General features: G+C 44.8%; 1 protein-coding gene across 24 annotated transcripts in view; it reads right to left on the bottom strand.

Moving 5' to 3' along the window:
* RIMS1 (regulating synaptic membrane exocytosis 1) overlaps nucleotides 1-21,505 on the bottom strand; it is a 302,937-nt gene extending 281,432 nt beyond the window's left edge. For 8 of the 24 annotated variants that reach the window (XM_057418867.1, XM_057418864.1, XM_057418872.1 and 5 more), the window contains exon 1: nucleotides 20,980-21,504. In XM_057418867.1, coding sequence (XP_057274850.1) covers nucleotides 20,980-21,143 — 164 coding nt within the window. In that variant the 5' untranslated portion in view covers nucleotides 21,144-21,504. Of the gene's footprint in view, nucleotides 1-20,979 lie in introns of all 24 variants that reach the window. The other 16 variants (XM_057418884.1, XM_057418878.1, XM_057418883.1 and 13 more) reach the window with 3 other exon arrangements.
* Between the last annotated feature and the right edge of the window lie 2,120 nt (nucleotides 21,506-23,625).

Below are 23,625 nucleotides of genomic sequence, written 5' to 3' on the forward strand. Positions count from 1 at the left end.
GCTGAACAGTGGGCCTAGGTGGCCAAAAAGGCCAGATGCATCCTGGCTTGTACCAGCAATAGCAGGGCTAGGGAAGCGATCATCCCTCTGTCTTCGGCACTGGTGAGGCTGTACCTTGAATACTTTGTTGAGTTTTGGGCCCCTCACTGCAAGACAGACATTGAGACGCTCAAGTGGGTCCAGAGAAGGGCAACGAAGCTGGTGAAAGGTCTATAGGACAAATCTTATGAGGAGTGGCTGGGGGAACTGGGGTTGTTCAGCCTGGAGAAAAGGAGGCTCAGAGAAGAGGGTCCTTATTGCTCTCTACAACTACCTGAAATTTGTAGTGAGGTGGGTGTTGGTGTCTTCCCATGTAACAAGAGACAGAACAACAGGAAATGGCTTCAAATTGCACCAGGTGAGGTTTAGATTGGATAGTAGGAAAAATTTCTTCATTTGAAAGGGTTATCAGGCACCGGAACAGGCTGCCCAGGGAAGTCATGGAGTCACCGTCCCTGAAGGTATTTAAAAGATGTGTAGATGTGGCACTTAGGGATGTGCCTAAACCTAGGTTTAGTGGTGGACTTCATAGCGTTGGTCTTGATGATTTTTAAGGTCTTTTCCAACCTAAATGATTCCATAATTCCTTGATCTTCTCATAGAGTTTTTATGCAAATACATTTTTTTAAAACACGTTTCCTGTTCATGAAGTGAACAATATTCCCTGTCATCAAACAGTAAAGCATGAAATTTCAACACATCAAGAAATCCTCATCACTAAGTGTTTCAATTCTGTATGCAGTCACAAATCACTTCACAAAATGCAGAGAGCACACACATCAAATTCACACAATGGGATCTGTGCCTCTTCATTAAAACAGCAATTGCATACATCACTAAGCTAGCTGCATGGCCAGCTTCAGACAGAAAAAGCAAGTGGACAGATTTGACAGTATTCTCAGCAATACATTTTGGTAAATGACAAAGTTGTGCCTTGTAGAAGATGTGTTACCTGAGTTAACAACATGAAATAAACATTTCTAATGTGCACAAAGTGCTGAACTTGCTGTAAAACTACCCTGTAAAAGACGAATTCCTTGTTGCGTGTATCCTACACATTTATACCTTCCTTTGCCAAAATGATCTGTATTCCATCTGATTCTTAAACAAAGGATGAGGCTTCACTATCCAGGAGGCAGCAGTTCTTACAGAAGAGCTTCAAACCCAGTTCCAGTTTTGGTACAGAGTCAAGTCAGACACAGCTGCAGAAAACAACACTGGTTATTTGGATTTATTATTATTGCTTTGCCTTGCAGCACTGCACCCTGAAACCACTACCGAGAGCATGGATTCTTAGGAGCAAAGCCTGGAGACTATCCAAACACATAGGAAAGGAGTGTCACCGAGACAAGAAACTATCTGAAGAAAGAAGATGTACAACTGAAGGGAAAAGCATTACCTCAATTTAACAAATGCAGACCTGAAGTATAGGCAGACTCCAGTTCTCCAGTGGCAGCAAAGGTTAATTGTATCTCAAGTCTCTGCCCAGTAACTTCACATCCAGACTGATTCTTCCTTAAAGTGAAATCAAGAAGTACAAATCTCAGAGTAGCACTAGCAGAACAATGACAAATTTTCTGGATGACAATGACCGCTAATTGCTCCTGACACTTGTCACAGGCTGCCAGAAGTCTTAGCAGCTACAGTTACACTCAGCATTACAGCAGTGCAATGCACCTTCAAAAAAAAAAAGGTCAGATACTTTTGATTGTAACTTCTGGCAAACCAGTAGCTGAATTAGCAAGCTTCCATCACAGTTAGCACTTTTGGCAAATCCCTACCCTCAAAGTTCAACCAAAACCACCAAAGATGGGGGAAATTAATCATTAAATCTTCTTAAAGTTACCCCTCCAGAGCTGCTAGACCCCAGCACACATTCTGGGACGAGCACACACAGCACACACAAGCCTATCAGTTGGGGTTAGACAACTCAATATTAAGGGCTGGTACCTTTCATGTATTTCACATTAATTTAAAAGAGAAAAACTGATGTTTTCAGAAGAACAGTATCATTAATCACCCTGCTCTTGTGATGGAGGACCACTAAGATATATGAGTATGTATACAGCATTAGTCCCGTACCCTGACTTATTGAAACTCCAAATTTCAAAATTAGCAGGCACACCTTGGTAGCTTGGTAGAAGCAAGATATCACTGATAAACCAAGAAACTGCTGTCAAAATTTTGTTTCTATCAAGAGTGTTTATTCTGTAATTTGAGAAAGAAATACAAAACTGCCAATCACAAGCTACAACACACCTCAGATGTACCTGTGTTTCTGTCTCTCCCTCATCTTCTCCGTTTTTGGGGTGGTTTCCTACTTTTTTTTTTTTTTTTTTTTTGGCCAATGGGTATCGCACATTCAAGATTTTCAAAATTGGGGGAGATTGGGGGCTGCTGCCTCTTTGTGTGCACACCTCTGGTAAGCAGCAGTCTGTGAACAATAACATTTGCTTGTGTAGCTGTGAAGATATAATTACATGTACTGCAGCCTGAGATTTCATTGCGCATCCTTTACCAAATACACTGGGGGAGACACCTGTTTCACATTGAAGATCCCATGCTTCTATGCTTAAGGCCATCTGAAACAGCCAAAACTTAAGTTTAGGGCAAGACTGATTGCTGTAGTCACATGCCACCCCCCACCCCAAATGTAGCACTGATACATTTATTTACCTCTTTCATATTCATTTTCTGGCTGCCAAAATACAGGATGACACCACTGCCTATCTTTTTCTATTGCAGTTTGGAAAACTAGTTACTTTCTCAAACTTCTCAAACATCTAGAAAAGAAAGAGCTAAACCAGTCCAGGAAAATCAAGGTTTAGTTCTGTGTTAATCACAGTATTACTGTGACAGTCTTTAATCGTGAACATAATGTTCATACTGTAGCCAAACAGGGTCTTTTACCTTTAGAAAAAAAGAGCAATAAAGAGCTGGAAATCCTCATCATCTTCTTCTTTACAGCTGTTTAAGAGTATGTAAGATCAGACAGTGCAGGATCAAGGCTGAGACTTCTATGCCATCCTCTAGGATTTAGATGCTGGTTTCCACTCTCTCCTCCCCTTCCATTGTGCCACTGGGGAAAATGCAGAGAGGAACAGCCAGTGTTCCAGGTGGTGGGATCAGTGCTAAAAGTGGCTAAGCAAATCCCTGATATCAAAGGGCACAGGGAGTAAAATAAGACTGCTTACTATCCTGTTTGCTCATCCCAAATGACACTATGCAGCCTATGACATTAGGTACCTATGTGGCTTACCTTAAATACTGGAGCAAAATCTTAATGCTGCTATGCGTATGCACAGCCACACACACACCCATACCAGGAAGATCTCCACACACTGCCTGGGGACCGAACAGTTATCCCTGCCCACCAGAGTCTGGTCCTGGGGAAAAACTACAGAAAAGTACCAGGGAGATTTCCCAGGCAAGAGCAGCTGCTGATTCAGCGAAACACAGGCCTCTACACACTCAGAGCCTTTTCTTTGGCTTTGATTAAGGTCTCTGCTGTACAGTGATCCCTTTGCCCCAGTTTTATTCCTTTCTTCTCACCTGCTTCATCTTTTAGATATACTTGAACTCTCACCTCAAACTTCAACATCCTTTACTCCTTTTTCTTCCCATTCAGATGATTCTTTTTATCTACATTCTTCACCCACCCAAAAAGCAGAGATGCCACCTTTAATTAAAAACAAAAACACACAAACACACACCATTCCCTCAGGCACCGAGCCTGCACAGACCAATACACACATGCATATAACCTTCAATATGTCAGGCTGAAGATGACAAGGCTGAACAGACTCAGAGGATGTGGCCTATGAACCTGCCTATAAACCTTGAGAATAACACAACATTTAGTGCTGCCTTACAGCTGATGTACTTCTGCTTTTTATACCTCATCTCCCTTTTGTCTGTTTACTTTGTTGGGAAAGTAAATTTCTGGAGCGGGGCCTTGCCACAGTCCTTTATCACAGGGGGTACATACAGCTCCTGTAACAGCAGGGGCCCTTTCCTAACCAGAAGAAGCACTCTTCTTTTTAATAATAAGATTAAAGCAAATTCCAAATATTCAAAACCACAAAGGGCCCAAAATTCTGAGACTGAGTTAACACAGCAGAATGTTTTGAACAATTAATAATGTGGGTTACTACTATCAGGTTTAGGAACTCTACGATGTGATCGGGCTGGGTTTCCAAGTCCTCTGCTACAAACACGGAAAAGACTGAATCACACTCTTGTTAAACCAGACCAGATCTCTTGAATGGATCAACCTTTCAATGAGCAGGTTAGGGGCAGCCAAACAGTAGTTAGGTAATGCTATAAAATGCTGATTTTCTGGGAACGTTGAAATTCAAACCATAGAATCATCAAGTGGTTTGGGTTGGAAGGGTCCTTAAAGATCATCTAGTTTCAATCCCCTGCCGTAGGCTGGGATACCTTCCACTAGACCAGGTTGCTCAAAGTCCCATCCATCCAGCCTGGCCCTGAACACTTCCACGGATGGGGCAGCCACAGTTTCTCTGGGCAACCTGTGCCAGCGCCTCACCACCCTTACAGTGAAGAATTTCTTCCTAATGTCTAATCTAAATAAGATGCACTGAGGTGTCCAGTTTTTCTTCTGTCAAGCTACCCTGTATTTCCGGATGCTCTCACTGCACCATCAGAGCCTGCCAAGATCCAGGAAAGCATCTCTGCCAAGCCCCAGGCATCTGAACTTAATGACTCAGACCCCTCTCTTCACAGCCATAAGGCTGGCTCAAACTCTGAGGATTTCTGAACCTCTGTATTTTCTAGTTGATTTCCAATTTATTTATTTGCACACTGAAAATAAATGTTCACCTCTTCCTGATTTGTGTGCTTAACCACCTCCAGTTCAAGCCAAAAGTGAAACAGACACATAAACACACAAGTCCCAGGTCTGCTACCAAAGGATCCATCACTTTTCATTACCCAAATCTCAGTGTACAGAAGTGTTATTTTACACCAGTTCTGTACTAGACTAATAGGCAGCTGCATCACTCACAGCCTAGTTCCAGGCTCCACCCCAGCTAATTCCAGCCTTCCCCTTACATCTCATTCCTGTCCTAAGTTCCTCCTCTGTCTGATCCCCACAGACCCGCCTATATGGCCTCCGAGTCCAACTTTCTGTACCTTCAGGGAAACTTACTTTCTTACAGTTTTCCGCTCACTTGCTATGTACTTTCCCATTTCCCTGCACTCTCATCTTCTCTCCTCATTTTTCCTCTCCCACGGCAACTAAGCAACCATAGGTTTTCCAGTGAATAGCCTTGCCAGCACAATGCAAAATGTCGACTATTTTGCTCATTAATCTGCTGGCTACCCTGTGAGGACATTTGAAACACCTTAGCTATCATGAGACTCAGGATTACCACAATAAAATAAAATAAGAATTTTATCAAAGTATCTCGGTTTCACTGATGGCAGTTTAATGATAATTCATATTGAAAAGGTACTACTTCTCATGTGGAGGGAAATATGCTCTTACCTTGGTAGCCATAATATTATTTGAGAAATGAGAGAGAAGGAAAGATATCAATCTCAAAAATCCCACAGGAGGGATCTGGAGCAAGTAGCAGGCTGTTGTACAGGTCTGAAAATGCAGTCAGACCTGACAACTGAGCTGAAGTTTTTGCCATTGCTGTCTGTGTTCAGCAGTGAAACCCGGATGGTTTGGGGACCTCTTCTAGCTGAGGAAATACCTACCCATGATGTGCCTGATGGAGCTCAGTGCCAGTCAGCTACACAAACCACTCCCTGCTGCCTACTCCTGCAATGCCTGGTTTAAAATAGCAGCCTTCTCCCAGCTGAAGATCAGAAAGGGTACCACTGGACATCTCAAATACAGACACCTGTGCTCAGGCAACAAAATCCCTCCCCCAGAGACACAAGCACAGCTTCTCAGGTAACACAGGGGCAGTGCAGCATATCCTCAACCACAACTGAACAGTGCTTTGTATCTCTGAACACAGACAGCAGCTCATCCTCTTAGCAACATTTTATGAACCAAGCATGACATATGCACTGAACAACACTGCAATTTCCTTACAGTTTTGCAGGAAGCTCTACTTAAACAGAAATGTAATTTAATAGGAATAGAATGGCTCTTTAACTCAACTTGATTTGTCACGGATTTTACCTTATCAAGAGCATGGATATAATGCTATGCTTGGAATGAAGAAAAAATTGCACAGATTCCTAAAATATTGCAGATTGAACTCCAATGTACAAGACGTATATAATAGGTAAGTTATACATCTAATATACATCAGTATAACCATGATGATTTAAACATTTGGAATGTAAGTAAAGTTGAAAGCCTTAATGAAAAATATACTATGAGATAAAGACACATGCACCTTTATAAACTGGTTTAGAATTGAACTGGGATTGGACCACACTATTACAAGGCATAATTTGAACTGTCTTCTAGTGAACAGACAGAATTAGTACTTTTCAGGTTTACACAATGTAACAAAATATATTTTGGGAAGTAATAAAAAATTGGAGGCTGAGAGGCACTGGATGCAGCTCTGAAGGACAAACATGCTGATATCAAATAAGAAGGGCACAACTTCACAGTATAAAAAGACACAGACTGCTACATTCAGACAAACTATGGTAACTGTATTGGGTTTGGATGGCAAGGTTTTGGTAGCTGGAGGGCTAATGGCTGGCTTCTGTGAGAAGCTGCTGGAAGATTCCTCTGTGTCTGACAGAGCCAATGCCAGCTGGATCCAAGACAGACCTGCCACTGCCCAAGGCCAAGCCCATCAGTGACAGTGGTAGTGCCTCTGGGATAATGTATCTAAGAAGAGGAAAAAGTTGCTGCACAACCAGACAACTGTAGCCAGAGAGAAGGGAGAATATGTGAAACATCTCTGCAGACACCAAGCTCAGCGCAGAAGGAGGGCAGCAGCTGCTCCAGGCACTGGAGCAGAGATCCCCCTGCAGCCCTTGGTACTGCCCATGGTGAGGCAAGGCTGTGCCCCTCGGCCCATGGGGGAGCAGATCTCCACCCATGAAAGACCCCACGCCAGAGCAGGGGGATGCCCAAAGGAGGCTGTGATCCCATGGGAAGCCCACTCTGGAGCAGACTTCTGGTAGGACCTGTGACCCTGTGGACAGAGAAGCCCACGCTGGAGCAGGCTTGCTGCAGGCCTTGTGATCTCATGGAAAGGACTCTCACTGAAGCAGCCTGTTCCTGAAGGACTGCACCCACAGAAGGGACCCACGCTGGAGCAGCCTGTTCCTGAAGGACTGCACCCCATGCAAGGGACCCACACTGGAGCAGCCTGTTCCTGAAGGACTGCACCCACAGAAGGGACCCACGCTGGAGTAGTCTGTTCCTGAAGGACTGCACCCCATGCAAGGGACCCACACTGGAGCAGCCTGTTCCTGAAGGACTGCACCCACAGAAGGGACCCACGCTGGAGTAGTCTGTTCCTGAAGGACTGCACCCACAGAAGGGACCCACGCTGGAGTAGTCTGTTCCTGAAGGACTGCACCCATGCAAGGGACCCACACTGGAGCAGCCTGTTCCTGAAGGACTGCACCCACAGAAGGGACCCACGCTGGAGTAGTCTGTTCCTGAAGGACTGCACCCATGGAAGGGACCCACGCTGGAGTAGTCTGTTCCTGAAGGACTGCACCCACAGAAGGGTCCCACGCTGGAGTAGTCTGTTCCTGAAGGACTGCACCCACAGAAGGGACCCACGCTGGAGTAGTCTGTTCCTGAAGGACTGCACCCATGCAAGGGACCCACACTGGAGCAGCCTGTTCCTGAAGGACTGCACCCACAGAAGGGACCCACGCTGGAGTAGTCTGTTCCTGAAGGACTGCACCCATGGAAGGGACCCACGCTGGAGTAGTCTGTTCCTGAAGGACTGCACCCCATGCAAGGGACCCACGCTGGAGCAGCCTGTTCCTGAAGGACTGCACCCACAGAAGGGACCCACGCTGGAGTAGTCTGTTCCTGAAGGACTGCACCCATGGAAGGGACCCACGCTGGAGTAGTCTGTTCCTGAAGGACTGCACCCACAGAAGGGACCCATGCTGGAGCAGCCTGTTCCTGAAGGACTGCACCCACAGAAGGGACCCACGCTGGAGTAGTCTGTTCCTGAAGGACTGCACCCACAGAAGGGACCCACGCTGGAGTAGTCTGTTCCTGAAGGACTGCACCCACAGAAGGGACCCACGCTGGAGTAGTCTGTTCCTGAAGGACTGCACCCATGGAAGGGACCCACGCTGGAGTAGTCTGTTCCTGAAGGACTGCACCCACGGAAGGGACGCATGCTGGAGCAGCCTGTTCCTGAAGGACTGCACCCACAGAAGGGACCCACGCTGGAGCAGCCTGTTCCTGAAGGACTGCACCCACAGAAGGGACCCACGCTGGAGTAGTCTGTTCCTGAAGGACTGCACCCATGGAAGGGACCCACGCTGGAGTAGTCTGTTCCTGAAGGACTGCACCCACAGAAGGGACCCATGCTGGAGCAGCCTGTTCCTGAAGGACTGCACCCACAGAAGGGACCCACGCTGGAGCAGCCTGTTCCTGGACTGCACCCTGTGGGAAAGACTCAGGTTGCAGAAATCTGTGGGGAACTGACTCCCATGGGAGGGACTCCACGCTGTAGCAAGAGAAGAGTGTGAGGAGTCCTCCTCTGAGGAGGTAGGAATGGCAGACAGCGTGTGATGAACTGATCACAACCCCTATTCCCCATCCCCCTGTAGAAGAGGCAGAGAAACTACAAGGAAAGTTAAGCCTGGATAAAAAAGGGAGGGGTGGGGGAAGGTGTTTTTAAGGTTTGGTTTTATGTCTCATTATCCTACTCTAAATTTGATTGCTTATCAATTAATTTTTTTTCAAAGTCCAGTCTGTTTTGCTCCCTGTCCTTATCTTGACCCAGGGGACTTCCATCACATTTTCTCTCCCCGTCCAGCTGAGGAGTGGAGTGATAGAGCAGCTCTGGTGGGCACCTGGCATCCAGCCAGGGTTAGCCCACCACAGTAACAGAGAAAAAAAAAAAAAGCTGTCCTGCACTCTCAGTGCCCTCAGCTTTAGCCTGGAGTAAAATCTACTTTTCCTTTTCCTTCAGGGAAAACACTTTTAATTTTCTTCTTCATTCATTTCTTGGCCTCTGACAAAGGAGTCAAAAGGGTGGCAGTTGCTGAAGTCACTTATTGATTTTCTTGGTTTATTTATTAATGCCAGACATGCAAGGGCCTGTCTTCAAAATTTAACACCTAGTATTTTACACCATTGAGTAAACCCACCAGGAAGATTTGTTCCTTTATACCTCTGCAACTTTCACAAAAGGAGAGAGCTGCCCTCGCAGAAAGTTTATCAAACTTTGGCATTCACAGAAAGCTCTCAAATTTAGGGTCCCTCAGCTAAAGCTCTACAGACTGAAGTTCCCTGTCTTCTCTAAGAATGCTTTCTTCAGTGGTCTCACTTGACCATTCTTCTATCAGTAAACGGGAAGGAAAGCTCTGCTTTAAGATGAAATACGTGCAAATAGGAAGCAGAGGGAAAAGTAAAAAGGCACAGTATGAGATCAACAGGACAGTCTTCAAGGGTACATGTACATATCCCATGTACAATATGTTGCAGTGATCCAATGAAAGGCGACAGAAACCATGAATCACCCTGACAAGGTCTTGATTTCAGAGAAAAATGGCAAACACTTAAATGGAAACAGAAAAAAGCATCCTGACCATAAATTCTGCAAGGAGATTGCTGAAAGCATTGTCAAACTGCAAATGCTGTTAACAAATAAGAAGACAAAGCCCCTTCATAATAAGAAGTACTACTGTTGCTGCTGTTCTCCTCAAGATTATTCCCTCATATTATTAACTTCATTAATTTTACTTTACCTCAAAGAAACCTCAGCTTTTTTACTTCTGATCCCATACAGGATAAATACCAGGAAAGAAAGAATCAGATCACCTTGGCTGGATGAAAGAGAGAGCACTGTCTCATCTGCCATGCAACTACAATTCCCTACGTCCTTTTTCACATGGACCTTTTAACACGGACAAGCCTAGAACTTAAAACATCTCCACCAGAAAAAGGGATGTTACACGTGAACAAAGCTGTAGATAACTACTGATGCCCAGAACTGGTCAGTCCAGTCCAGAGTTCCTGCTGAGTTATTTTACAGTGAGTGCTGTAAATGTTTGAAGAAGACTTTTTTGAGGGAGTACATTAGCTTTAAGCTAATGTAGTTTTACAAAAAAAATTTGCAAACTAAATTATGAAGAGATTTTGCTTATAAATGTGAGAGCTTTTAAATTTAACTACAATCAATATCAAATCATCTAAACCCACAAAATAAAAGAATCATGTTAGTGAGGTTCTATATTCTTAGAATAGATTTCTCATTAAAAAATCAATATCTAATTTTGCTCTAAAATATAAGAAAAATGTACTGTTCATTTAATCTCAAACGAATTTACACACTTTTTACATATACACTATCAGAATCAATTCATATAAATCTGCAGTCTCCACCTCTGAATGAATACAGTCCCTTTCTGTAAATATATTGGAAAACAGCTTTTTTAAGAAAACGAAGGAAAACAAAATACGCAATTAAGACTGCAGGAAATTAGGGGTATACAGAACACAAAGGAATTTTAAAAAATACACAGATACACTTTTGAACTAGGGGGACGGAAGGGCGGAAGAGGGGGTTACAGACATGTAGGTAGCCATGCCTTGGTTTCACTTTTCTGAAGTTTACTTTCTGTGTAAAGCTTGGGGCGTAACTGAGCAGTTACTGAATGCATTTGAGAAAAATGTGCTTCTTTCTGCAAAATGCAAAACTTACAGGGACATTTCCCATCTAAACAGACTCAACAACGCTTCAGCCTTATTCCAGTTAACAGATGTGCTTCCAGTGACACTTGTTCCAAGGCAGAGATTCACCAAAATTAACCAAATTCAGCAGAGGCAAGGGATCACAACAATTCCATGTTTTGCTGGTCCATGGCAGCAACTTGTTCAACTCTGTCACCTGTCTCCATGATATGACTGAAGGCCAAATTGAGACTGCTCTCAATTTTCAGCTCCTGATCAAATTTCACCAATGCACTCTGCATATTTTAAGTGATGCTAAGCAACATAATGTTGCAATTAAAGTCCATAAAACAACTTGTACATATTTCCGTACAGCCTGGTTCCATATTCTTGGGCACAAGCACATACACATATACAAAATCTCTTCTAATTTCTCATCCATAAAGTGCAAGCCCATTACCCTGATACTCTGCAGGTGGCATCCAGGGCCAAAATCAATAGGGTTAAAGTGGAATGATCTAGAGTTCTCATAAATTCTGTCGTTTCTTCTCAACTGCCTAGGCTCATGCACCATGCACTCCATCAACCAGCTGCCTTCCTGTTCCAACATCCACAGCTAAAAACACACAGGCAGCAGAACACTAAACTGTATAGCTGAAGCCTGTCATGCAATTATTGCAATGTCAAAATTTTTGCAATAAATAATAGTACCAAGGAGACTAATCACCTAAAGTAACTAAAATACTCATAGACTGTTCATGTCCTTTTACCACTCAAGCTTTCACATTATGTTTTCATCTACATCCATGCAATTTGATTTAATCAGTACAAAATTTAGTCTCTTGATGTCAAATGTCAAAATGATTCTGAAGTTAATACTGCAAAAGTGCAATGACTTTATTTTGAAAATAACTTCATATGAAAGGCTAATTAAATACCTAGAGAATAATGAATATAAATGAAAAATCACACTGACTGCTTTCTTACATGCAAAAGGTACAGAAATTGTGTAAAGAAATGATTTCAGAAAGCTCAGCTACTCTGGCTCATGCCTTTTCCATGACCAATAAAATCATCAAAAGAAAACAGTTATACTAACAACAAATCATGGCTCAAAACACAACTAAACATATTCAATCATCCAGTTCCAAAATGGCCTTTTGTTACATAAACTCTCCATTGCCATTTCTCTCAGAAGTTCTGTTACTGATCATTTGATCTGTAGAATACTTCCACATGAGTAATACATATTAATGCAAATAACCCATAGTTAAGCCTCTGGATTGTTTGTATAGCATGGGACTTTAGGTAAATATCTGGAAAAAACATGATGCATCAATATAATCATTACAAAATCTTAGCTCATTTATATCATTTTGAAGTCTTCACAGTATATTCAAAGACTTTAGAATTATGATTTATTTTACAAAAATGTAGACAAAATCTTCATGAGTAGCAGCTACAAAATTGTAATGCTTGCTAGCTCATAGGCAAAACAAGGTTTATAAAAAATTGTAGTATCTTTTATTAGACCTGCTGGTGCAAGATTTAGACAGCCTTTTGGGTACATAATTTCTTTGTTTGACCAATTCAGAGTACACAGTATTGGTAACCAAGAGAAACACTTGAGAAGACACTTCACACTTAGGTCATTCAAGCATGTGAAGACTTCCACTAGCAATTTTCAGCACAAACAGAGCACTCTGTTTCTTGCTAGAAGAGTAGCAGACTTTTTCTCTGCAATATAATAATACTTACACTAAAACAGCATGGTTGGGCTGTGCTCCATTCATGAGCAATGTCCTAATAAATTTTACATAATGAAGATTTTTTAAAAAATGACTCTCAATTAAGGACCTTAAAGTAAATAACTGTATTTTTATGCCAGACATTTAAACCACCATTCTAACTAGAATTTGGTGTTTATCTACAGCTCAAAATACAGCAAAAAATATTCTTTGGTTACACCCCAGATCCTCCAGATTTCAAACGGTTAATTTGCTAGATCCACCACTGTCACCACAAAAAAGTTTAGCTTTATCTGCTAGGTTCACCCCTGTTCAAAAAGCAGCTCTCAGGGCATACACTGATCTTCAGTGACTCCAAGAGGGCTTAATACAGGAAAGGCAAACCTAAGAAAAAGTAGATTTCAAACACTGCCCAACCTATACACAGACAGACATGCTTCTCCCCTATGTTCAATCATATTAACAACATGGAAAGTGCACAAAGTCCTGACACTGAAAATAAGGGACACCTGATGTGAACAAACTCAGAAATGAGTGCTGAAATAGATGTTCTAATTCAATCTAGAACTGTCTGGAAACAACTATTCATCGTGCCGTGCCTCTTCATGCCTCCAAAGTGGCAAGTGTGTGAATGGTTTTGTGTGTGTCATTATTCTGAAAATTGCAACTAGCTTTTCTTGCCTCTGTAAGAGTGCCAGAAAATATATTTGGAACATGGCTTTTTCATTTAAAACTCTCTCTGGACATACATATCTGACATGCAATCAAATTCGGAGAATGATTACTTCAGTTATAAGTACAAAGAATTACAATGCTATCCTATCGTGTTGTGCAAATTATCTTACCTAAGTAACTCTTAAAGCAATCTGATTAGAGGTATTCTGTTTTGCTGTTTGTTGTGAAAACCAAAAATAACCCTAACATTTACTGCCTAGATTCCAAAATTAGGCAACACCATAAACACTGCATAATATTTTACCATATCTGTGAAATATAAAAGAAGAGCTAAAACAATTGTAGCTCTTGACAGATGCAGAGATCTAATAAGCTATCTGCATCCTTACAGATCCGATATATGGATCTGACTGGAGTAAAACACACAGCTCTGATCAGGTGTAAATCATTCCAGTAGTTGTAAATTATATGCAAGTATTTCCAAAAAGCAGAATTAAATCACTCTGCATTTGTGACTGATTATATAAGATTCACCACTGGGAATTAAACTGTAGGCACTCAAGCTTTTCCCCAAAAACCATGATTGTGTGCCAGAATCTATTAATTAAACTTGGCAGGCCCAAGGGAGAAGACAAATGCAGTGGGCATCAGTGGGTAGAGTGAAGGAGAAGGTAGAACTGGCTAAAAATTATAAACGGCTCTAACTATTGGCAACCAAAAATAAAATTTCAGTTTTTTCATTTTCCACCTTCAGTAACGCATGCATCCCAACAAGCCTGAACACAAGGGCAACAATATTTTTAAACATTTAAAAATGTATTTCAATATTTTTAAATAGCCTTTTCCTAAGGCATTAAGTTCAAGTCTTAAAATGCTTAATAACCTCCTGATGAAGAAAGCATACTACATCTTTGTTATTTGCTTTCCTATATTTAGGGATGCAAAAAATTCTTCACATAAGCCTTCAGAAATAAAAGGGCATTGGCAAGACTGAGAATTCCAAAACTCTCTTAATGCTGTTCTCCCTCTGCTATTTTCCAGAAAAACAATCAACAGGAATGTACCTTCCCCATTTAGAGAAGATGGTCTCTTCTTGCATAAGTCCTTTTAAGATCTGGGTTTATAGCAACTCTGTACTTTAAGAAGTTCCTGCCCAGAGATCATGTTATTTCACCCAGTCTTTGTCTTCACCCTTCTGAAGGGCACAGATAATGCCCATGAATTTGTAGACTCACGAACTTCTCTCTCAGAAAGTATTGGCCCAGTGTCAGACAAAGCTGGGCATGAAGCTTTGGAGGCTTCTTGTATCAAGTGGATAATCACGTGGGAAGATGCAAGAACAGGAACCTTGTGCATTTTAATAAAACCACTGAAACTGGGGCCAGAAAAAAGCTCTGGACAAAAGCTTGCACTTCAGACCTTCCAGAATTTCAACATATGCTGATCGGAAGCCCATGCCTCAAACATGATAGGGATGTTTATTGCCTGTCATTCCCTATCTCTTCCTGCTTTTCTACAGCTTTTGAGGAAATTCCTATGAATCTACTATTGTCTGCTGACAGTCTCTTGCTCCTGCCTTTACGGGGAGATGGCCCCCCAGTACAACAGTCAATGAGTGTCTCATAATTGCCTTCCCACATGACTGTGTGCAGTTGTGAATACATTTTGACTGTCTTCTTGGACTACTCAGTCCACCTTCCTGCTTGAAAATCGTTATCGATTCCCTGAAATTCCCCTGAAGTCATGAAATACCGCCTTCTAATTCTGAGGTCACCACAGTTGTCTCCTTTGATCAGGACACCTTTATGGCCACACCTACCCTCTCACAGTGGTGAAAACTTGAAGCTTTGAATGCTGTTGAAGTCCTTCTGATATTTCCCATTGGCCAAAAGGCAATAACAGTTTCCGCACTGTTTAATTCTTTCCCCCTCTCTGAGTAAGGACCTTGAACAGGAAAGAGAAGGAAAGGGGCAGGGAGCAGTGACCACAAGCAGTTCTCTTCCTGAATGATTCAGGCTGATTCAAGAACACATTAGATACTGGTCACTCTCTTCAGATTTAAAACATTCAACAAAGTATTCAATCAAAGTGTGTTAGGATCAACTTGTCCCTAGTTATTAACTGCAACTCCCATGGAAAATCTTGAAATAACTCTTTCAAGATCTGGGAAGGTTTCAAGCACCTGCAAGCCTTTCTACTGAAGCTACTCAATTAAAGTTACAAAACTACGAAGAACCTCTTGTGTCCCCAAGTTCCCTACTACTTCTATTCCCTTGGAAAACAATCTCTTTCACAAAGCTGCTAAATCCCACCAGAAAGGTAGTAAAAGCTTTTGTCCTCACTTAAATTTGCCCTAGAAAATGACTGCCATGGTAACTAGGAACCTTCTTCTAATTTCCAGACAAAATCTGTCTAAGGTTGATTTATAGCCTTTCCCCCTTTGATAAGCTACTGATCCGTCAGGGGGTGGGTAACAGTACGTTGGCTGTCTCAGTGCTTAATCCTCTTGGGCCATGAGAGTCTGTAAGAGAACAGAACTGGAACGCAACTGTGTTCACAGCTGCTGTGGTTTGCACTTAGTACTTACCTAACCCAATGGGAAAAGGCTCACAATTGCACATAAGCAAACTTTAGTTTAAGTACATACAAGTAAGTACATATAGTTCTTATATATCATTTGTCTATGACTGAAACATGCTAAATATTAACTGGGGTTGTTTCACTTCAAGCCACCTTATACCCATAAACAATATAGTAGTCTCAGGCTATCTAGTGTCTGAACATACACTTCAAACTTTTTAACTATTTTCCTTTAAAATGGTGTCCCTGTCCCCCTGCTCCACTTTTGCAAACGATGGCTTGTTTTTCTCTTCAGCCTCATTGAAAACTTCCCTCTCATGCTTCCTCACAATCTGCTAGTCACGTGAGTCACCTGTAGGGCAACATCTGGATGTCAATTTAGACATCAGCCACTCATGAGCAAGAGCTTCCCTTTCAGCTACAGGAGTATCTACCACATAAAAGACAAAAAAATGCCTCCAACATGAATTGTTTTGCAGAGAAGGCCATGGCACATCCTACCAGTGTCCTATGCAAACATTTATTCATACAGAAGCAGCAGAAGCTGGGGTTTATAAGGCCAGGCTCCAATTAGCAGAGTTGTTAGAGACTACAGTCTTCAGAGATACCCGCAAAAGCTAGTACGCCAGTGTGAAACAGGCAAACAAGTGGAAGAGAGTCGAGTCTGCCATGGTAAAGCCCCACCTACCCAACAGACTCCTCTCCATCAAAGACGTGGCAAAGAAGGTGAAGCTCTCCCAGTCACAGAGGAACAAAAAGGCAAAGCTTTGAAGCCTCAAGACTGATCATTCAGCTGCAAGGGAGGAGAACCTGCTTCCTACTCCCAGACCTCTCAGTATTTTAAACTTCTCTGACTCTTTTATAAAAGGCTACATTAACAGCCCTGGGTAACCAGAAGCACAAAGCATGAGATGAGATGATGGCTCCTCTGCAAAGAGAGCTCTTCCTGTTGGGCTTGTCAGTGACTTAGGCTCCTGGGTCCATAAATTTTTCAGTCTTTCTATGGGGAGCAAAGCTTTTTCCACCAAGTCATAACATAACAGCACTTGTCCAAGATGCAATTTCTTCAGGTTGGTAAGTGTACTGGGCTTAGGTAACCACTTCGTAACCACCAGGCTATTACACCCAAGGTAGCTGGAAGCGTAACACTGCCTCTCCCCTACACGTTAAGAAAGTGGCCACCACTGTGACAACAGGACTTTGAGTTCCACACTGAGTATCAATACAATTTACAGAAGTACTGTATTACTATCAGGTTTTTCAGAGGACTTAAACATATGACTATGTAGTTTGAGACTCCCAGACTTAGATGTAAGACACAGCAAGCAATAGAGCAGCCAAAGCACTTGTATGATCTGGGCCTATATGCCCTGGACACACAGAAACATGCAGGTTCTCACATGCACCGTTACAGAAATATTTCATGCGAGTGCACTCAAGACGCCTCAGGTTCTACTTAGTGCCAGGTAAGCAAAGTGGTTATGTGGATTTGAGCCCATACACCAGACCAGGACCACAGTTCACTGCACAGAAGCATGGATATGCTCTCAGAAGTAGCTACTGACACTGCCCCTATTACAGCAGGAATGTAAAACCCGTCTTTGGATGTAAAGGAAATTTTCAGGGAATTGGCTAATGAATGTTAAAGTGCTCCTCATGCCAAGGTACACCTATTCATAACAAAAGCAAAAGGATAAACTTTCACAAAAGCCCTAACTCCTCAACATGTTGCTCCAAGGTATTCAACAGGTCACAGGATAGCAGAATTTTCACCTGTCCCCACAGTGGTTTGAAATCTGACATCGTGAGGGGAGGATGAGGTCTCTGCTGCTGACCAGGTATACCTAGAAGAAAGCCACACTGGCCAGTACAAGTTGCATGCCTTTATCCTGTGGGTGCTGTGTTAGCCCCAGATTGTTAAAGGAAACTCAACAAACTGCCAGACAGGGCAAGTTCCTGGAAGGAGACAAGCATGTGTTTTCAAACGAGAGCATGCATTTGTCACTCCCCAGTGAAAGCAGTGAAAGCATGACGCTGTCCATAGTACACACTGATGTCAGCACGAACTGGCAGAGATGCTTTACAAGAAGCCTTTTAGCTCAGTCAGAATCAGGGCTCAGGAAGACAAATGTACAGACACAGAGAGGGACACAGCGTCTTTACCGATAACCCTAATGTCCTTCACTCTCCTGAAATCCACAGTCTACTCACAGAAACACCTCAAATTCCCTTGCATCCACAATTTTGTGATCAGCATGCGAAGAACACAGGAGTTTTACCAATAATTCTTCCTATAGTTTTCTGCTATGAGGAGTGCTGGAAAGGAAAATTGTAAGTACTGGTTTAGAAACTCTTATAGCTTACAGGACACTCAGAACAGGAGAGAAACACTGCACCCTTTTTAGCCTTTATGATTCATGAGACAGCATATACCCAGCCTCTGATCAGCCCAGGACTGAAGGTAGCCTAGCTTGCAGCATTGATCCGCTTCGCTTCCAGGACACATTACAGATTTGCACGTGGGTGTTACAGACAGAAAATTCCTCTGCCAGGTGGTTTTAAATGAAAACTGGTGGCTGATTTGCTGAGACATCTGAATAATCAGAAAAACTCTTACTGAAGATAATAGGAAGGGACGGTGATGATATGCAACTTCTATAATATAGCCATGTCATCTGAAAAATACCACTGTGTATTTGTAACAAACCAAAATTATGGGAGTAAATTTCATCTCAAAATCCAATCTTAAAAGAGTTATTCTCTGGAAAGATGCACCTAGCTCTTGTCCCAAAGAGGAAGTAAGTGCTCAGCATACAGAAAAGGCAAACGATCTCAGATAACCTAATGGCTCTCAGCAAGAATCAAATCATAATCCATATAAAAAACTCTTTGCTGTGACCTAATTTTTGAAAACCAAAGATGTAGCTAAAGTGACTACACAGGTTTGTAAGGTTCCCAATGCATCTTCTAGCAATTTCTGGCTCTTTATTTAAAGAAAAAAAAATCTAGTTAAAAAGTCACTATTCATCAGACCAATGGACAGCCCAGACTGTAATTCTCACAATTTGAAAGAACTGTCATAAGGAAATAACTTTTAACTTTGGATATCACAAATCTTGAAGATGAGGTAATTTCAAGTTTGATTCACAAAATACAATTCCTGAGCTCTTCTAAATTTTTTATTTGAAGTGCCCTAAATTCATTTAAGCAGTAAAACTGCTTAAGATTCCCATAATTTCACAGAAGAAGTATCAGTCCAGGATTCAGAAATTCCAATGCAAAAGAGCAGAAGAAAAAAAAAACAAGGGAGGTGGGGGGGAGAGAGGAAAATTTATCCTCTACTCCGTGTTAAAAGGAATAGGGCTGAGAAATTACCATCTCTACCAATAAAAGTTCATTCTTGCAGTGACTGTAAGATTTATAGTATTGCTCTACAACATCATCACAGAACCAGTAATCTTCTTCACAGAATAATAGCTAATATTTACAGGGAAGTAGCTGGGCTGGAGGACTAGGAATGGGAGAAGGATAAATGTAGTTCAGAGCCTCTGAGGTACTCTTTTATTTAATTTCCTTCTGATGAACAGAAGCTGAGGAGGGATCCTTCACTTACGTTCCCCCACACTGACTAATGCAGTTCATTTTCATGTTTCAGCCACCCCGTCTCCACAGCCAGCCACACCCCAAGCGCAATGAACAGCAACAGCAAACTGAACTCTTCGTCCTGGACCGAGATCCAAACGTCACGCTTCCGACCAGCCCCTTGGCAATATGCAACGCTAGCAGCTGGGCCTCAGCACCCACTGCTGCAATCACCTCTAGTAGCCCCTCTGAAAATTCAGAGCCAAGCATGGCTGGGAAGAGAAAAAGACAGCAATACACTGAAACACTGTCCAACTTTCCCATAGGGCCAGGAGCCTGCGAGGTTTGCTCTCCCCATCAATCAGAGAAAGGCCACTGGGAAGAGCTGGTACCTGCATTGCTCCAGTGGGTATTTCCGATGCTGACAAAGGAGATACCCAGATCACGTCACACCTCTAGAGCGTCCCTTCCAAACACAGGTGTACACAACTAGGGACACTGAGGTAAGGATACACCTGCCGTGGCAGGGAGGGTGTGGGTTAACGCCAGAGGTCTGCACTATCCCTGCCACCTCTCCTACAGTTCCCCCCTCAGGGCAAACAGGCCTGATGGGTACTCAGAAGAGGAGAAACCCTGATTCTCCTCCACAGGCCACAGCTTCAATCTGTTTATTCTCATCACTCGCAGCAGGCAATTCTGTAACGTTACGTTTGAAGCCTCCTATTGACGGAGGAAGCCAGAAAATGTGGTCACATGCGCGGTTTGGCAAGGCTGGGGAGATAAGGTTCAAGAAAGGCTGTGGGGACCTGGCTTCCAAACATGGCACCTCCCCACACACCTTCCCATGCCGCCGGCAGCGGGACAAACCCGCTAACCCTCCGTCCCGCCACCACGTACGCACGCACGCTTCCCCTCTGTAACGAGCGGTGCGACTAATTGCATTAATTTCCTCATGTCGAACGCCCCGCTGAACCCGCAGCGAGCTGTCCCCCGGCCGCTGCGATCCCGGGAGGCCAGCTCGGGGGGCGGCGGTCGGGGGCAGTCGCCTCAGCCCCGCGTCGGGCAGCGGCTGCCGAGCCAGGCGGTGGCAGCACGGCGGCGGCGGAGGCTCCCGCACGCAGGGAAACCCCACCCAGCGGCCCCTCCTGAGAGAGGCGGGGTTCTGGGGACCCCAAAGGAATCCCACCTCACCCCTCACTCCCCATGGTGGGGTTTCCTCCCGCCTCTTTCGCCCGCCGGTTCCCTCGGGGTGGGGAGGGCCGCCGTCCCGACTGCGTCCCGCTGTGCCGGGCTCCCCCGGCAGCTCTGCCTCGGAAGGAGCTGCCCGGGGTCGGGAAGGACGGTCGGGGAGGAGGGAAGTTATGGGTCAGGAGCGGAGCGGGACCAGGGCCCCGCAGCGCCGGCCATGGCAAGGGGTCCCTGCGGGGCGGCCCTGGGCAGCGGCCGGCTCCGGCTGTTGGCAGCGCCTGCTCCCGCCCGCCGGCGATCGGCGCATGAATGAGTGCCTGAATGAATGAATGACTGGCGTCTGCTTACTTGAGCATGGCCTCTTCTTTCTCCTCCTCTTCTTTCTGCCGGTCCATCACTGCCATGATAATGTTCCTCTCCTCCTCTGTCAGGTGGCTCAGGTCGGGCAGCTCCTGCATCGGGGGGGGCACCGTAGGCGGGCGAGGGCCGCGGGGCCCCACCGAAGAAGACATTTTCTTGCCGCCTCTCCCTTACACCTTCTACCTTCGCACAGCAGCCCCGGCCAGCCTCTCCTCCGCCCCCTTCTCACAGTGTAGTCCTCCGAGCAGCAGCAGCCGGCAGCTCTCGAGCAGCAGCGGAGGAGGCGGAGACCCAGCCTTTCATGGTTGCTCGCATCCACCCCGGCCCGGCTCCTGCTGCTTGCTCCCTTTGTTTCCTCGGTTCAGGGAGCTCGGGGGCTGCCGTTCCGCCGCCCGCAGCCCATCCTCCCGGCGGTGGGCGTGCGCGGTGGGGGTGCCGTGGCGCGGAGGGCTCCGGTCGCCGCTGGCGGGCTGCGTGCGGTAACAGGGGGCGGTGCGGGCCGGCAGGGAAGGGCGGGTGCTGCCGCCGCCGCCGCCGCCGCCGCCGCCGAAGTGCTCCGCTGCTGCGAGCCTGGGGCTGGGAGGAGAGAGGGGATGGGGGGGGGTCGGTGCCGGTGCCGGTGAGGCGGAGTCCGAGGCGCGTCGCCGCTGCCTGCCCCTGCTTGGGACCTGGCCGGCCGCGCCACTCCCCGCCTCTCTCGCTTGTCCCGCTGCCGCACGGCTACGGCGCTGGCACCGCCGTCCTCATCACGTCTTCCCGGAGGTTTTCGTGCCGCAGGTCAGGTCCGGGAGCTCGCCCCAATCCCTCAGGGCTGCCGTCTACGCCCTGGGCAGGGGCTACCCGCTGGAAGGGGGCAGCTGCCTCGGAGCTGTGCTACGAGCTCGCTGAGGGCGGCCTGAGGCGCCGGGAGAGCCCTGGGCTACCGGTGTTGTGCTGCTCCCTAGGGCGTGAGCCGTGCTAGCCCCAGCCCCCGGTATCAGCTCCAGCTGCAGCCTTGGGCAAGCACTGTCACCACTCGAGCGTCCCTTCTCTGGGATCCCACCATTCAGCACCTTCTTCATCTGCCTCTTACACTCAGGCAGTGGCACACATGCCATGATCTCTCCATGCTTCCTTGGGAATGGCGAGCGCTCTTAACTGCTTGCGGATCCATATTTTCACTGCTCTGACCCACCAAAACCTGCCATGAAACATGCCACAGTGCCAACTGAGGAGATAGTGCACCACAAAACAAAACTTCAGTTCCAGACAGACATAGCTTCCCTATCGACTTTTGATCTATCAGCTCTGAGCAACTTGATTTTTGGGGAGCTGGCAATGAACACACCAGCCCTTCTCTACAGGAGATCATCTGCATGTAATCCACTGGGCAGGAGCTCATGCCTGTAGATCTGAAGGGTCCCTTACCCAAACGCATGCCAGTCACTGAATGAAATCGTTTTAGCTATGTAGAAATGCAAAGCTGAGAAAACTGCACTGTCAAATAAAATGTGAGGTACCACTAACATACACTGACATGTAAGACCTCTCAGTCACTTCTATGACCTTCTGCCGAGGTCACAGCATGGAAACAACTCTTGTTTCTAGAGAGATCGTCTGATGAGCATGAACCAAGGGGAAAAAAAAAATCTATGCTGGCAGTGTTCAATGCTTCTTGCTGCCAAACTTGCCAGGTTTGGAAAAGGGAGAGGGACCAGCTTTCAGCCAGCCACACTAACACCTCTCACACAAATTCTGAGGGCTATGAACCTTTGTGACCCTTTGAATTTGAGAGTAATTACTGTGGCCATCTGTTTGTGTCCCCCAAGAGATTTTCTGCAGGACACAATTTGATAACACAGATTAAAAAGAAACAAGATAGGCACTACTGTGACGACCAGAACTTCTCAATGATAATGTTCATCTCTTCTGAGTGAAGTCTCTCAACTCTTCCAGCACATGAAGGAAACTGAAACTTGAATGACCGACAGATGGCTCAGAAGAGATTAAAATGGTGTTAATAAGCAAGGCACTACGAAGGGCTGGTAAATATTATAATGTCACACTCAGTTAAAGACACACACCCTCTGCTAACTCAGGTGGTGATTTTTCCCAGGGCCTGGCCATATTATTACTGCTAGATGTAATCCTTCTAGCTGAGTACTAACAAATCAATAAAATCACTTCCCGCCATCTGCGACTGGCAGGGAAGATAGCCTTCATGTTCAACCCTGATGCTAGAGAATTTATCTGTTCATTACCAACAGGCAAAAGTACGGCGGCCGTCTCAAAACTGAAGGAAGCAAGACCGAAAAGAATATGATGATGAGAAGAAAGTGAGGTACCACCATATGTTTAGTATCAGAAACAACTAAAACATGACATGACTGGAATGGTAATACTAGACACCGTGATTATGTTATAGGTGTCCATAGGTAGTTCACACTCCTTCAGATAATTTAGGCATGTACACACTATCCAAGAGATGTAGCTCAAGTAATTGCAAGAACTGATTCACTACAGCAGTGTATTGAAGAGCTGCTTCTTTAAGCCCAACCTAAACAAAATATTAAAGGTCTAAGATCGTAAGACCCAAGTGTCTCCAAGACAATTTTATGAAGAAAATATGACATGAGGTTAAGTTATCATACTCCC

This window comes from Pezoporus wallicus, unplaced genomic scaffold (genome assembly GCF_028554395.1).
Source record: "Pezoporus wallicus isolate ANWC-B61680 ecotype Strahan unplaced genomic scaffold, APGP_CSIRO_Pwel_v1 contig_4901, whole genome shotgun sequence".
NCBI classification, from domain to species: Eukaryota; Metazoa; Chordata; class Aves; order Psittaciformes; family Psittacidae; genus Pezoporus; species Pezoporus wallicus.